A 14655-nucleotide genomic window follows, 5' to 3' on the forward strand; every position below is an offset into this window, starting at 1 on the left:
AATATACTGGTGGTTAATGATTATCCTTAGTTGTCCAGTCCATACACCACGTTTTCAGTGCTGAGGACGCTCACGGGCAGCAAGAGCTCATCTACGGCGCAAACGAGAACCAATTCTTGTATCTATTCTATGCGACACGATTCCTCCACGCGCTGCCGGATGTCAGGTTCCACGGACTACTAGCGAAGACCAGCTGGTGCATGTTTTTGTTGCTCTTGAGACGAATACAGTGAGCCAAGTCTAAGCGCATCTGTTGTATTTTTCTTGCTGTCTTCAGCAAGTGTCGTTCGCGTGATTGTTGGGGGAGAACAGCGTCAGAGAGTATGCGATAATTGTGGCTTGATCGTGACACTAAAATTTTGATCCTCCATGATGGACTGCAGAAAGTGAATTTCTTGTCCCCTCTTGTGCCTCGACTTGGGTATCGTCCAATCGTCATCTTACGCCTCGACACCCTCCTATCTGCGTCCTTGAGCAGACCCGATCGTCGAGGTTGCGTGCACTGACCCGACCAACTCCGTCTTGATCCAAATGGCATCCACCGTATTTTCCACTCTCAACTGACGTCCTCGTCCTCCTCGTCCCTCTTTCTTTCTCGCTCATCCTCTTGTTCCTTCAGATGCATGGCCTCGACCAGCTCACTGCCCTCCATACCCACCTCTTCTCCATTGCTGCCGTCTGTCGGCTGCTTCTCTCTTATGGCCTTCTGGGCTTCCACTCTCTCGCGGACCAGCTTGGCAATTGCGTTGTCTGTTTGCACATTGAGTCCCTTCATCTTCTGCTCCAAATCCCTTTTCAAGTCCCAATTTGGCTTTTTGGGCTGCAACTTGAACAGGTCTAGTCCCTTGTCCTCTGCCGTTTCTGCCTCTTGTTGTGCCTTTGTTTCGAGCGCCAGCTGCTCTGCCTTGTATTCCAGTGTGTTTGTAGGGTCGGCGATTGGTGTATTGTCAAAACCTAATTTGACATTTCGCGTCGTCGGATCGAAGTTTCGGCCGGAGAGGTATGTGGCTGCTACTGATGTTTCCTCTTCTTCTGTGCGTGTGAGAGCTTGTGACGTTTCGGCCTGGAGCTGGGTGGATGGCGAGTCGGCAGCTTCTGGCGCGTCTGATATTTGTTCTTGTTTCCGTTTCAGCGACTTGAGTTGTGCGAGGCGCGACTTCCGATCGTTGGCGGCTGCGGATAGCTTTTCATGCGAAGACATGGCGAGAGCTTTGCGGTTGCGCCGGGCAGGAGTGCGCTTGCGTGCAGGGTCGGGACGTGTCCAAAGCTAGTCTATAACGTGATTCTGTGCACAAAGTTCCTTCTGAAAATGCGCGGAGAATACAAAGGGCGTGCTGGGTGGTTGGTGAAGTGGTCGTGGTTGTCGTGTGGCTGCGGAGAACAGCTCGGGAGTCCAAGATCTTCTCCGGTTAGCGCTTCTGACCAGACACGCACCTTCTCAAGTTTTCGTGCTCCTCGCCATCCTCACCAGCTGCTTGCAATTGACACGTCATGGCTCCGTGAAGACGACAGCACCTGCATCTTCTCATGCCCCGCTTTCGCGTTCCCAATGCTAGCCTCATCGCCAGCGCCGACTTTCCCATCCTGCCGTTCCTCGCTCCGAGAGTCTTCGCCCAGTCATCGACACCGAAAGCACACAGCCAACAGCATGGAAGACCTAGCACAACACGGGACAAAGAGAAGGACAGATCAAAGAGCTTAGAGGAACATAACAGGGTGGAAGATCAGGACTTAATCTCGAGCCCTCGACAGACAACTATACCAACATGCCGCAAGCGACCAACACAAGACGCCCCTGCCGCGGGGCTCCTACGGACTTCTGGCCATTGGAACAAGAGAACCGACGGTTCTGTTTCTGTTAATCGTCTCTATGCGGATATATCGACATTCACTCGCCAGTATGCCCGCTCATACGCAACGACCACATCCAGCAACCAAGGCACAGCGGATGAGAAGACGCTCTCGCGACCTCGAGCTCGTCGGGCACAGGCCACTCGCACTCGTGCTCCCTCGTCCTCCGTTCAGCGCACACCTTTGCGAGCCGAGAGACATTCAAAACAACTCTCATTGGAGCGGGCTCGACTCGATAACTACGTCTCTAGACTGCCTGCCTCGTTTTCACGTACAAGGCGCGACCAAGATGGCCGATACAGGTCCCTCCAACGCCGCGTGGCAAACCTCGTCAGCTGGAACCAGACGCATCTTGATCTGACTGACACTTCAGCAAGAGAGATTGGCCTTCAACACGCGTTTGCAGCACTGGATCGCCCCGTCTACGCATCTTTGCGGAGAAACACACGTAGCGTCGTTATAGAACACGACCCACGATGTGCGCGATTGAGTTGGACGCTCTTTGCGGGAGACACCGAATCAAGTCCGCGCGAAGTATCGGACAGGTGGAAGGCTCTCGACATCTCGACGCGTAAAGCCTACGCTCATAAGTTGCTCATTTATCTCCTCGATCGTAAGCCTGGCCGCGCTTTATACTTCATACAAGCTCTGGTTAACGATACACGTACTTGGAGCCGGAAGCGAGAAGCTATTGCCGACGCTCTCAGTCATCTTTCAAAACTTCATCGACACCGATTGTATCAGGATCAGAGTTGGGGTACTGACCTAGAAGCACGCAAGTGCGAATTCGTCCCGGCGTTCTTGCACGTCTTTGTCAAGACGTTATCTAGCAAGCCCGATTTCTGCTCTCAAGACTTACTGTACAATCTTGTCGAGCTGTCCAATATAGAGGATCTGAAGAAAGTGTTCGATTGCCTCGTGGAACATAAGGTACGCGTTGACTACGATACAGTGCTACACTATGCCACTGCATTTGGGCAGGCTGGTGAAGTGCAGTATGCGTTGAAATGCCTCGAGGCATTGAAAAGCCGACATTCAGCGAAGTCGTGGGAGTCTGTTGTGGCGCGTCAAAGACTTCGCTGGGTGTGCGCTGTCATACTGCGAAGGAGCATGGCTGCAACCAAAGACTTTTACCACACTCCATATATCGTCGCTGCCTTTGTAAACATGGGTATCCAGATGGACTTACTTCTTTACAATGTCGTCATACACAACGCAATGGAAGCTGGAGATCATGCCACGGCTTTCAAGGTGTACAACACCTTCGAAAATAATGACCTACAGCCAGACAAATACACATTCGGGATAATGCTCCATGGATGTACCATGCAAAATGATCCAGCCTTTTTCCAAAGATTTGCACAGTATTGCGAAGAGGTAGCACAAGATATCCAGGACCCTTGGCTAGCAACGGAGTGTCTTTACTATCAGTATGTACGCTACAGAGTTGATGGAAACGTCGAACAGACCTCGGCCATGCTATGGCACTCTTATTCCAGACTTTTCACGACAGCGCCTCTGCAACCATTCGTTGGCTATGGAACCGCAAGCCTAGGAAACGCCGTAATGTCACAAGATTCATCTTCGCCAGAGTCTGTGCGCATTTCTCCTTCACATGTAACGCTATACATTATGCTGCAGACAGAGATTCAATCGGCCTTGGCAGTTAGCAACATGCGAGTCTACAACTTGTATCTCAAATTCAAGTCGGTCGTGCAAGAGGGGGGTCATCCGGCATTCAATGAACTGGCTCGGCAGCCGCAAATCTGGAACGCCTTCCTGTACGCCTTTTGTCAAAAACAGCAATTCGCAAACGCATCTCAGCTCATCCAAGACATGACCAATGGCCCAGCAAAGCCCAATGTCTACAGCTGGAACATCTTTATGCAGGCTTTCTTCAAGACAGGCCAGATACAAGCGGCAGAACGGATTTTCGAGATCATGCGCGACAGGGGCACTGATCCTTCCAAGTACACCTGGGGAGTCATGATGCGAGGATATGCAAATGCTCAACTTGTCGACCAAATCGACGATATCTTACCACATCTTGACGCCGAGGACGAGTCGGACCCTGATTTGCTGCGATTTCTGGCGAAAGTAGTCGATCGGAGAAAGTTGATGACTATATTGGAAAAAAGCAGGCTGCAGAAAGAGGCGATTGCGCTAGAGAGAGCGGAGCAAGAAGCTGAAGCAGAGCGATACTGGTGGCAGCGGGCGCTCGAAGCTGTCGAAGTGCCACCAACAAACGATGTCACTTCGGTCCAATCCGGTACGACTGGCTCTCCAGTTGAACCTTCAACTTCTCCAACCGAAAAGCGTTCTGACGCGACTGGCTCTTCTATTGTTGAAGCCACTGTCTCTCCAACCAAAGAACAATCGGGCTTACATCAAGACCGAGCCAGTGATCTCGAAACTGCAACGGAGCCTCCTCGGGTGCCTCATGGCCAGCCAAAAGCACCGCGCGCCAACCTGCAAGACCCTGAAGTCCAATACAGGAAGCTCCAAGAACGGTTGGGTCTTGTCCAGCCTGCCCCTCCCATGGTTGATGATGTCGCGCTCAAGCCGGCCAAGACCTCCCAAGTGGCGCCCGTCTTCAAGAGTATGATAGACTTGGACAAGTCTAAACCCAGGGTCACAGAGCCTGGTAAAGCTGCTAGTATGCGGAAGAGGGCTAGATTCAATCTCGCTAAACCCAAGGGCGGAGGTGATTTGAGATAATGCGGCTTTGGGAAGGATGTGTTTGTAGTTTCAATTGGATGTATGTAATCAGCAAGTCTATCGACGGAGTTATCCATGATGAACTACACCCTGCTTGATATCCACGCACACGTGATCACGCTCATGTCTACAATATATTGCAGATACGATTACTCATACAGCACACTGTATATCTAGACCTCGCCGTCCTTCCACTATTATTACACACGCCAAGCAGACTGGCCTTCCTTTTTTCCCTCATAAATGTGACGCGCAACCAGTCATAAGTCTGGAACAAGACGGGTAGCTCATATTTCTAGCAAGCCGCTGTTGAACCAAACTCCACCATCGAACCCCGCAATGACACCAGAGAATATGCGTACTCTGACCGACAGCCCGGGGACGCCGAGGGATATTCTCATCTTGCCAAAGTACAGATATGAATCCAGATCCGGATGTAAGGACATTGGAAGAAAGAGGCAACCGTGACGACCCATGTTTTACTACTTACAAGGCTGGCTGCATCACACAAACACCTCATATAGCAGACTGTTTGGTACGGTTCGGCAGGATGTTGACCGCGGGGTCGGGGCAAGATCTACGTTGCATGTACAGCCTCGCAAGCATGCAGCATACATGCATGCTACGTTACGTAGCTACTGCTGACTACTGTGTACTAGCGGACGCGTTGGGAGCGAACCGGAGTCTCTCAACATTACTGCCGGCCGCTGCCAGCTAGTGGCCTAGGTCTAGATCAAAACAGACCTGCTGTCGGGCCGCGTACACCCCAAGCACACGAGTGGCTGGGCGAGGACAGATAACCGCATTCTTTGTTGTGCAGTGCAGGAGGGTCAGATCGAGTACGATATATAAGCGAAGAAGCGATTTGGGAATATCCAGAATCGATGAACATGATGGATATAATATTCCCCATCGGGTAGTGTTGGTTGAAACACAGAAAAGTGAGCAAAAGACTTGAGTAAAGTTTGTTGTCAATCAATTTCCTCTCTGCCTATGTAGATAGAGACCTCCAACGTCATCTGTGGGCCCGGACATGTAAAAGAAAAAGAGTTTGCCCAAGTAATTGGCGTACGTGTTAAATGGTAAAAAGATGGTGATGGAGAAAAGGCGTTGGCTAATTACAAGAGTACTATATTGGTCGCGTGAGAAAGCGTCAATCCTCGAGATTCCAGCGTCAATATGATAGAGAAAGGTGACAAGACAAGGGAAAAAGCTGCCAGCATGCATCATCCCACACAGATCCAAGAGAATCAAAAAGGTCCCACCTCTTGAATCCTTGCCGACAAATCGACGTGTAGTGAGATATGCATGCTGCGCTGGTCCAGACTCAAAACGCTCGTGCTTTTGTTTGTTGTGCCCATCGCAAAATGTCTCAGCAGTGTAAGCTTCCGCATCTTCCGAAGAAGACTCTCCGTTGTGTGGAGTGGGGCATGCGGAAGGGTTTTCCGGCATCCATGCGGGCGAACTTGCATGTGCATGCAACAACAGTACAACTAACAAACGCGAAGATCGATACGATGCAAAATAAATTGATGGCCACCCGATGAACGCCTCCGTTTGGATATATGTCGAGTGAGAGCTAAAGGAAATGGGTAAAGATAGAGTCGCAATATACAGGTAGCGATGGATGTAAAAATACGATGACAACAAGTGCGTGCGACTAGAAGTTTTGCGCAATTCCAGAGTTGCCTTGTTGGGGGAAGACACTGGGGTTCTCGATCCTCGTGTTCCGTCGTGCTGATACGTCTCTTATGATGGGCTGTTGTTGGGCAGCGTATGGATCGTTGGCAGCATATGGCCCGTTCTGGTAGTAGTCTTGGTTGTTGTAGTACTCCTGTGGGTGACCATTGGCCATGCCAGGGTAGTCGCCAGAGTTGTCGGAGTGGTTGGCTGCCGAGTATGACGACGAAGCGTTGGAAGGCCCGCGGTGCACACCGGCCTGGTTGTTGGCAGAGTTGGCAGCGGCAGCACCGTTGACGACACCGAGGGCGCCGATACCGTCCGAGTCCATGGTCTGGCGACGGCCGTCTACAAGCGGGTCGTTGGAGTGAGCGTCAGAGTAGGCACCGTGTGTGGGAGAGTGGGGGCTAGTGTATCCGCCGGGGTTGCTGTTGCTGTCCGAGTAGGTCATGCCAGAGGTGAGGGTGGTGGACATCTTGCGGTTGGAGCTGGTGGTGGTATTGCCCCAGCCTCGGTAACCGCTGTCGTCTTCGGCCATGGCCAATCCACCAACCGCAGGAAGGGTAGGGTCGTGGTTAGGGTTGAAGCCATACTCCTCGACTTCTTTCCTGCGTTCGTCCTCCGCGCTCTGGCGCTGCTTGCGTTTGCGCCAGAAGAAGATGCCGGCTAGGACTAGCAGAGCAACGACAACAACGGGAATGACGACAGCAATGGCAGTCTTACCACCAGTGCTGAGACCGCCATCGTTCTCCTTTTGTGCATTCTGCAATTGGGTGGAGTCGGTGTTGGAAGGGTCAGCGGCACCTGTTCCGGAGGGGGACGCGCTGTTGGTTGGTGCTGCAGTGGGAGAATCTGGAGTAAAAGTGCGAATAACGGTGACCACTGACGGTGTCTCTCCAGCACCCGTGGGGGTCACGGTGGAGACGATGACTTGGGTCGAGGGTTCAGCCGACGGGGCAGTGAAGACGCTCGTGTCGACGAAGCTTGGTGCAGCGCTGGTCGTGGCAGCAGGGGGAGGAGCCTGGGTGGATGATTGCGCTGGCGGCGGTGCGCTCGACTGGGCTGGGGGAGGAGCTGCCGATGTTGATGGTGCTGGAGCCGCTGATGAAGCCGGCGGCGGTGCCTGGCTCGACTGGGCGGGAGGGTCGCTGGTCGGGGCGGCGGTGGATGCGGGAGGAGCGCTCGAGGCGGGTGGAGGAGGCTCTGAGGAGGGCGCGGCCGCTGAAGGCGTGTTAGAAGCCGGCGCAGGACTTGAAGGAGAGTCTGCAGGCGGGCTGGACGAGGCGGCGGGAGCAGAAGGCTCCGTAGGCGCAGGCGCTGCGGACGGTGTTACAGACGGCGAAGGAAGATCTGACGAGGGCGGATCTGAGGATGGGGCAGAGGCAGGAGGAGCAGACGCAGACGTAGCAGCGGGCGCGGACGAGGCAGCGGGTGCAGAGGAGGGAGAAAGAATGGAAGTAGACAACGTACTCTCGGTCACATTGCTGGACATGATGGCGACAATGGCAGCCAGCAGCTGACGGGCCTGGCAAAGGAGCGACTGAGGCGACGACGGCGACGGCAGCGACGCGAAGACGGATAAGAGGTGCCGCGCGAGGGAGGTCGGACAGTCAGCAAGGGGAGAGGTTCGCTGGAGATGAGGAAGTTAGAGTTCCGTGGTACCGCTGGCGGGCTGTAGCAGGCGCGGCGATCTCGTGTCTCCGCCGTGGGTCCGCAGTGATGATGTATCGACGGAGGCTCTTGGGTTGCCAATCGACGGCGGGCGAGGTTGTGCACGAAGGTTAGTGGACCTGCACGGCAGCGGACAGGCGACCCCAGCCAGCACCTGTTGATAGAGCTGCCGAACCGAAAGCGCCCAACAACCACAAGCGCGCTGCTTTGCTGCTTTACCCTGCCGCCCGTGCCAATTGAGTCTGATTGCGATCGGCCTCACGCTCTTGTGAAACAATACCGTCGCAGCTCGCACGCAGCGACAGACGCGACGGGCCTGGCAGCTTTTCACCACGCCCACGCCAAGGCCTGATGCCGCTCCTGGTGTTGCATCCAGCAGCGACTGGCTTGGAGCTTCGCACGGAAAAGCGGGTGTCTAATGCAGCTTCTAATGCACCCTCGCTGACTAGCCGCGCTCCCAAAGGGGGAGCTCATAACTGCTGAGCCGGCTAGCGACGAAAGCGGCATGGGCGTGGCTGTGTGCGTCTGGAGTCTGAGATGCGAAATCTGGCACAGCGGCCCCTTGAGATGGCTTGCTCCCTTTGTGCTGCATGCAAAACACCGAATTGCCTGCGTTGCACAGCGCCGCGATAATGCGCCTTTCCTCGCTGCCTTGGCCGTGGCATGCCGTCATCCGTGAGGCCCTGGGCTGAAATTTCTCCACCACCCCAGTCGCAATAACATCATCCGCTCGTGTTCTGAGCGAGCTTCCTGTTCTTCGCAGCCCGTGCGCCCGTCATTGGCTCCGTGGCGTGCCACTCTATATTAAGACGGCCAGAGTACCCTCGGCACACAACCTCCCGTCTGCTCTACTGTACGGACAGCGCACTGTGGCTTCGCAACTGCTGCAGCTACTGCTATCTTACGAGGCAGCACGTCGTAAATACCACCACTAGATGCGCGCTTTTTATCAGCTGTCTTCGTATCTCGTCATCTGCTTTTGCTGCTGCCGAGCGCAGGGTTCGTCTCTCCACCTGCGCGCTCACTAGTGACAAACAAATTCTCACCGAACTATCTTGTGAAAACATCCAATTCTCGTGTGATTAGACACCATTACCCTGTCGCAGTTCGCTGCCTTGCTCGGCACCCTCTCCACACTGTCATGCTTAGTGTACCATCACCTGCGCCTTCCCCTTACTGCCAATGCTGCACCGCTTCATTCTTCACTAGATTGCGGAAGCCACGTCTATCACTCGTCCACTCTCTGACTGCGGAACGCCAGAAGCTTGATCACTAGCGTACCAGAGCATCGTCTGCGAACTAGCTAGAGCACGCCCGGAATTATGGCCTTGCGCCCTTGCAGCTTATCCTTACCAAACTTCTTCTCGTACCACCGCTTGCCCTGCAACGCGCGCGGAAGCATGGTAGAAATCTCGTTGAGAAGAAACGTGCGTGCAGGCACACACTGCCAGCCCCCAATCATCCACCACCCTGCCCACTCAATCCACTCGCACAGGTAATGCGCGTGCAGCGAGTACTTGAACAAGCCGTTCTTCGGTATCATGTACACCTTGTCCACATTCTCCACAGGCTTGCCCTGCTCAGCGGCTGCCTTGCGTTGCTTGCGGTCTGCTGATCTCCGGATCTCACGCAGGTCGTCGTCGTGGAACATGTTGGCCAAAAGTCCCCAGCACCAGATCACGAGTCCTAGAAACATGTACTCTTGTCGCGCTGCCCACTCGTCTCGTGATGTTGGTCCGTATCCCGCGAGGTAGCCGCCAATGGAGATGGCGTTGAACATTTGGAACCCAAATGCCATGATCCAAACAAACGGGTGCATTGGCGACATGCTGGGGTTGAGAAAGAGGGGTGAGATAACTGCGCGGTAGATGTAGTGGAAGACCTGGTGTCTGATTAGCACAGTCCCTGTAGCGCCTCCAATATACTCACAAAGCATCCAGCCATGGTCCAGTTGCCCAACGGTAGTTCCGCAAGACCCAATTCTTTCGGGAGCGAGTACATGATGTACAGCAGGGTTATGAAGCCTGCCGACTCCATGGTCGCCCATCCTATCTTGCCATCTATGTTGAAACGCGACTCAATCGACGTCTTGCCCTGTGGGTACCAGTCCAGAACCCATTGCGCCGCAGTAATCTTTGTTCACCAAAAATGTTAGTAAGGACAGTATCAAGTGGCACTGGGTCGCGGCACGGTGCCCAGCAATCCGTCGGGTGTATGCTTACAACAGGAAAGAACTGCCAGATGTAGCAAATCAGCTCCCAGTTCTCGCGCGACGGCGGCAGCCAATTCTCCACAATCGCCATGCTTGTATGATGAGGTATGGCGACGCAGAATGAGATCTGACAACGTGTAGAGACAATTGCTAATGGGAACCTGGTGATCAGGTGTGGATTAAATCGCAAAACAATGATGTCACCAAACACTGTTACATCCGCGCCAAGCCGAAGCGCCCGGGCGTGTTTACGTTTTCTCGGTCGCGGTGCCTTTCCATCACGCTTCGGTCCGGATGAAATGACCCGCTCAGACAGATCTACTAAGCGCGCCACCTTTCTGGGATTGGATCGCTGCAGGATACAAACATCCCACCGCAGCGATGCAGCCCCCAGTCTGGTTTGCCGGCGTTATAGCCAGCCGGCGTCCAATTTTCTTCATCAAAAAACCGTCTCCTTAGCTCAATTGGGAGAGCGCCAGACTGAAGTCTCAGTCACTAAATCTGGAGGTATCGTGTTCGATCCACGAAGGGGACAACGTGCCTGAGTTCGCTCAGGATTCTTCGAACTTTCTTTTTGCGCTTGCGTGAACCTAGACAGACCGCGTTGTGCAGGGAAATGCATGCTCTCAAATCTTTTTGGCGTTGCCCCTTGACTTGCTTTTTTGCACATGCACCATTGCTTTGTAAACCCTGTCGAACGAGAACACTGTGTGTTGGAGCAGGGTCAGTTATCTGTCGGTGTGAATAGCGATCGGACATGTTGATGGTGGATTCGGAGTATTGTGGTTAGATGAAGAGAAAAGGATAATGAATAAAGGCTATGCTACGCTATGGTACTTCCTAGTAAACAGATCACAAAACAGGGACCAAGGCTCAAATCGTCAAAATCGCAATGCTTACTCCACTCCTCTCGCACCACTTGCGTGCATATCCGCGTCGGTGACGGGCACACTCTCCCTCCGCAATTGCTCTGGAGCCCTCGCTTCGTTGCCCTTCTTAATGCCTCTCCCTCCTGGCGTCAAGAATGTGTTGTCCAAGTTTGGTAGGTCCTCACCAGGAGTCGGAGACCAGTGCTTGCTCTTCCATGGTGTAACGTGGAGAATGTACATGGTGTCAATCTCCTCAAGAGTACGGCCGTGGGATTCGCAGAGGAAGAAGTAGACTACGACTGCACCAGTGAAACAGCAGGCGGCGAAGACATAACCGTATCTGTAGTCGATGGCAGACGTAATATAAGGTGTGACTGAGAGTGGTATTAGTACAGTCGCGGAAAGATGTGCATGAGGTAGAATTGACTTACAAAAAGAGATGAGGAAATTCCATGTCCAGTTGCTGGCCGTTGCGAGAGCCATTGCCTTTGCACGGTATCGGCTAGGGTAGATCTCACCGATGACAGCCTAGGGGTACGAAGTCAGTATATGTCTCACATGCACTTCGTACAGTCTGAACTTACCCAGATGATTGGCCCCCATGTCATGGCATAACCAGCGATGAAGAGGCACGCAAATGTGATCATGGCATATCCGACGGGCTGGCTCGTAGTACCGTCGCCGTTATCCAAAGCGAAGTGTCCAAGCGATGCGAAGACGAGGAAGAACATGAACATCCACAAGCCTCCAGTGATCAGTGCGGGTCTTCTTCCGAATCTCTCAACGATGTAGAGACCAGGGAATGTCATGCCAAAGTTGACTCCTCCCAGGATCATAGAAGTGACAAACGGGTCTTCAATCCCGACGGATTGGAAGATGGTAGTTCCATAGTAGAAGTAGCTACAAAGAAGTCAGTACAAGATGTGTGTCAATGTGCGGTATCGACTTACTAGTTAGCACCCGTGAGCTGCTGAAGGGCTTGCAGACCGACTCCAAGAAGCACACGATACGCCATACGTGGTCCTGTAAAGATCTCGTACCAAGGGTGGTGACCTCCGCCCGCTTGTTCGGCCTCCAACTTCTCTTGGATCTCCCGGACTTCGCGCTGGACCTCCGGGTGTTCCTGAGGGACACCGTACGTAATGGCGATGGTGTGTATCGCCGAGTCAACCTTGCCCTTGCGGTATTCCCATCGTGGAGATTCCTGCATGAAGAGAATTCCGAATATCATGAGTGCTGACCAGATGAAACCAACGCCCATTGGAATCTTCCATGATGCTGAGCTACCATCGGACTTGGTACCGTAGTTGATACAATAAGCCGTGAAAATACCGAGGGTGATGAAGAGCTGGTAACAGGACACTAGTGCACCTCGGACGTAGCGAGGTGCAGTTTCGGATTGGTACATGGGCGTAAGGACCGAAAGTGCTCCTACACCCAAGCCTGCAACCCAACGACCAAGGGAGATCTGGTACCATATGTTCGTTGTAGTAATCTGTACGATGACTCCGACGCAAAAGATGATGTTCCAGAAGACGATGGAGTATTTGCGACCGAATTTATCGGCGATAGGGGCCGCGATTAGAGCACCCATTAGGGTACCGATAGACAGCAGTGCAACGATTAAGCCAGACTTCCAGTTGCTGAAAGCGCGCTCGCCTGTTTCAGGGTCCGTCTGATCCGCGAATTTGTTCAAGAAATCGGGCATCTCCAAGAACCCAGAGATTTGACCAGTGTCGTATCCGAAGATGAACTATGGGCTGTCAGCTGAATACTTACGCATTCGTTGATTTGGTACGTACACCACCCATCGACACAATAATTGCCATGGCAATAATGCGCATTCGGAAGATTTCTTTGACACCGCCCTTCAACATTTGCGGCTTCTTCTCTGGATCCTGGTCCATCATCGTGGAGGAAGCAGGCGAGGCATGTGAATGCCCACGAAATCGATCGAGTATCGCCATAGCTGGTGGAGGAAAAGAGGAGTGCCGATCGAGTGTGGAGGAAAGTATCAAAAGACATCTGGGTCGTGGGGTCTCCAGGTCCCTATAAAGCGCCCACGATTGCTCCGCTTTGGGGCACTTGGGGACCCCAATGCCGTCATAACGGCATGATTAACCGTAAGTCTTCACCGCGTTCACCATGACTACTGCGCAGTCTAGCAAAATCCAAAGGCATCCCGTGGTCGTGCGCCGTGCGGTTGCCGACGTCATGGTTTGCGTGATCCAGGGCGGCCACTAACTGCATCGCCATCGACCACCCCGGGCAATCAAATGCTTGACTGTATCAAGCTATCGGCAAGCGCTGCGGTCCTAGTGGCTGCGGGCACACTCCGGGAGCAATCTTAGAGCCTCCAAAGCTTGGCCTATGCTCTTTCCCCCGGACATCAACGTCGCAGAACGTCATCTTCACTTGGACATGTGGGGTAGCGCAGGAGCCGTTGTGTGTCAGTTGAGTTGTTCGTTGGCTATCGTCACATCGGAGCCGAGGTGTGCCGATATGTCAGCGGAGGCTCGGACTTTGCTGTGTCGTGGGAATGATGGTAGGTGAGGATGATGACAATGCACCGCAAGAACTCCAGCCAGCGCTGGCTTGGCAACCGGCGCGACGATCATTCAATAATAAATACCTAAGCAACCTAATTCGTCACCTTGACATTTTGAATCCTCACCACAGGATACAGGCAGGAGTACGTACACCCACGATACGCATCGGACGAACGTTTACGGAGCGGATCTTGTCGGTGTTGTTCTCCAATTTTTTTCTTTTCTACGGCCCTTCGATGCATGCGTATTGTGGGTCACGATCGCCACACCACGGGGCTCCCACTGCCGTTAAGAGCCTCCGGATTTGAAAAATTTGAAAGTTCCCAAGTACCGGTACCTAAGCACCTACGTCATCTCGCTTGGTCACCCCAGGGCATGTTGTTCACGTTTCTAGAGTTCTAGCCTCTGCGGCCCAGCTACCAGATCTGGACCTCGACATCTGAAGTTCGAGAATTGCGTTCTGCCGTAAGCTACTGCATTGATGACAATAACTGCGAACTTCGTACGGGAGTGCGCATGAGCGATGCATCAAGAGCGATGACCGATCATCGGAAATCGTACAGTCTATAGAGAGCGCTGTTCTAATACTGTTAGGAGCGACTGGAGAATGTTGAAGGTCTTCGGGTCAATGGTTTCGTATAACACACACGTATACATGCAACGACAGCTCGAGCCCTCGTCTTTCCATGAGTAACAAAAGCGCATAAACTGTCCACTGTAGTCGTTCCTTCTTCTTTCACGTTGACGCCAAAGTATACATACACACTTCGTATCGACAGACAGAAATCTGCGCGCCAATCGTACTTGCCATTTCTACCGATTCCATCAGTAACATCAGCTGAGTTGTGACCAGACTGTCGAGTATCGAAGTAACCTCACCTCCGGGCACAACCCCGTTGCAAATCAAAATCGTCGTTTCCTGCTGAGAAGAACACCTCATCTATGCGATACACTGTTAAGAGCGGGTACACGATCCGTGCCTCTGCAGTTCCTGACGTGGCGTGAGCCAACCACTTACTATCTACCCACACATCAAACGAAAACCGTCCCGATACGGCAACTGTACTGGATGAGTGTTGATCGTAGGTAAGAGACACGGGTACGG

The 14655-nt window shown here is 53.1% G+C and overlaps 5 protein-coding genes and 1 non-coding gene across 6 annotated transcripts; 2 read left to right on the plus strand and 4 right to left on the minus strand.

The window, feature by feature from the left end:
• Window positions 1-556: 556 nt before the first annotated feature.
• J4E84_004808 (uncharacterized protein) lies at window positions 557-1201 on the minus strand (the record flags this gene model as incomplete). Its single annotated transcript, XM_049387410.1, has 1 exon — window positions 557-1201. One exon carries the CDS (start codon window positions 1199-1201, stop codon window positions 557-559), a length of 645 nt encoding a protein of 214 aa, XP_049245183.1.
• Window positions 1202-3018: 1817 nt separating this feature from the next.
• Window positions 3019-4569, plus strand: J4E84_004809 (uncharacterized protein; the record flags this gene model as incomplete). Its single annotated transcript, XM_049387411.1, has 2 exons — window positions 3019-3022; window positions 3365-4569. The coding sequence occupies 2 exons, from the start codon at window positions 3019-3021 to the stop codon at window positions 4567-4569; spliced, it is 1209 nt and encodes a 402-aa protein (XP_049245184.1).
• Window positions 4570-6229: 1660 nt separating this feature from the next.
• Window positions 6230-6993, minus strand: J4E84_004810 (uncharacterized protein; the record flags this gene model as incomplete). Its single annotated transcript, XM_049387412.1, has 2 exons — window positions 6230-6967; window positions 6988-6993. 2 exons carry the CDS (start codon window positions 6991-6993, stop codon window positions 6230-6232), a joined length of 744 nt encoding a protein of 247 aa, XP_049245185.1.
• A 2230-nt stretch (window positions 6994-9223) lies between these two features.
• J4E84_004811 (uncharacterized protein) lies at window positions 9224-10223 on the minus strand (the record flags this gene model as incomplete). The annotated part of the gene is made up of 3 exons (XM_049387413.1): window positions 9224-9802; window positions 9850-10053; window positions 10143-10223. The coding sequence occupies 3 exons, from the start codon at window positions 10221-10223 to the stop codon at window positions 9224-9226; spliced, it is 864 nt and encodes a 287-aa protein (XP_049245186.1).
• A 358-nt stretch (window positions 10224-10581) lies between these two features.
• Window positions 10582-10667, plus strand: J4E84_004812. The gene has a single exon. It is a non-coding gene; the product is annotated as a tRNA-Phe (tRNA).
• A 1283-nt stretch (window positions 10668-11950) lies between these two features.
• Window positions 11951-12968, minus strand: J4E84_004813 (uncharacterized protein; the record flags this gene model as incomplete). The annotated part of the gene is made up of 2 exons (XM_049387414.1): window positions 11951-12754; window positions 12804-12968. 2 exons carry the CDS (start codon window positions 12966-12968, stop codon window positions 11951-11953), a joined length of 969 nt encoding a protein of 322 aa, XP_049245187.1.
• Between the last annotated feature and the right edge of the window lie 1687 nt (window positions 12969-14655).

This window comes from Alternaria hordeiaustralica (genome assembly GCF_023758085.1).
Source record: "Alternaria hordeiaustralica strain BMP 2776 chromosome Unknown scaffold_7, whole genome shotgun sequence".
In the NCBI taxonomy this organism is placed as follows: domain Eukaryota; kingdom Fungi; phylum Ascomycota; class Dothideomycetes; order Pleosporales; family Pleosporaceae; genus Alternaria; species Alternaria hordeiaustralica.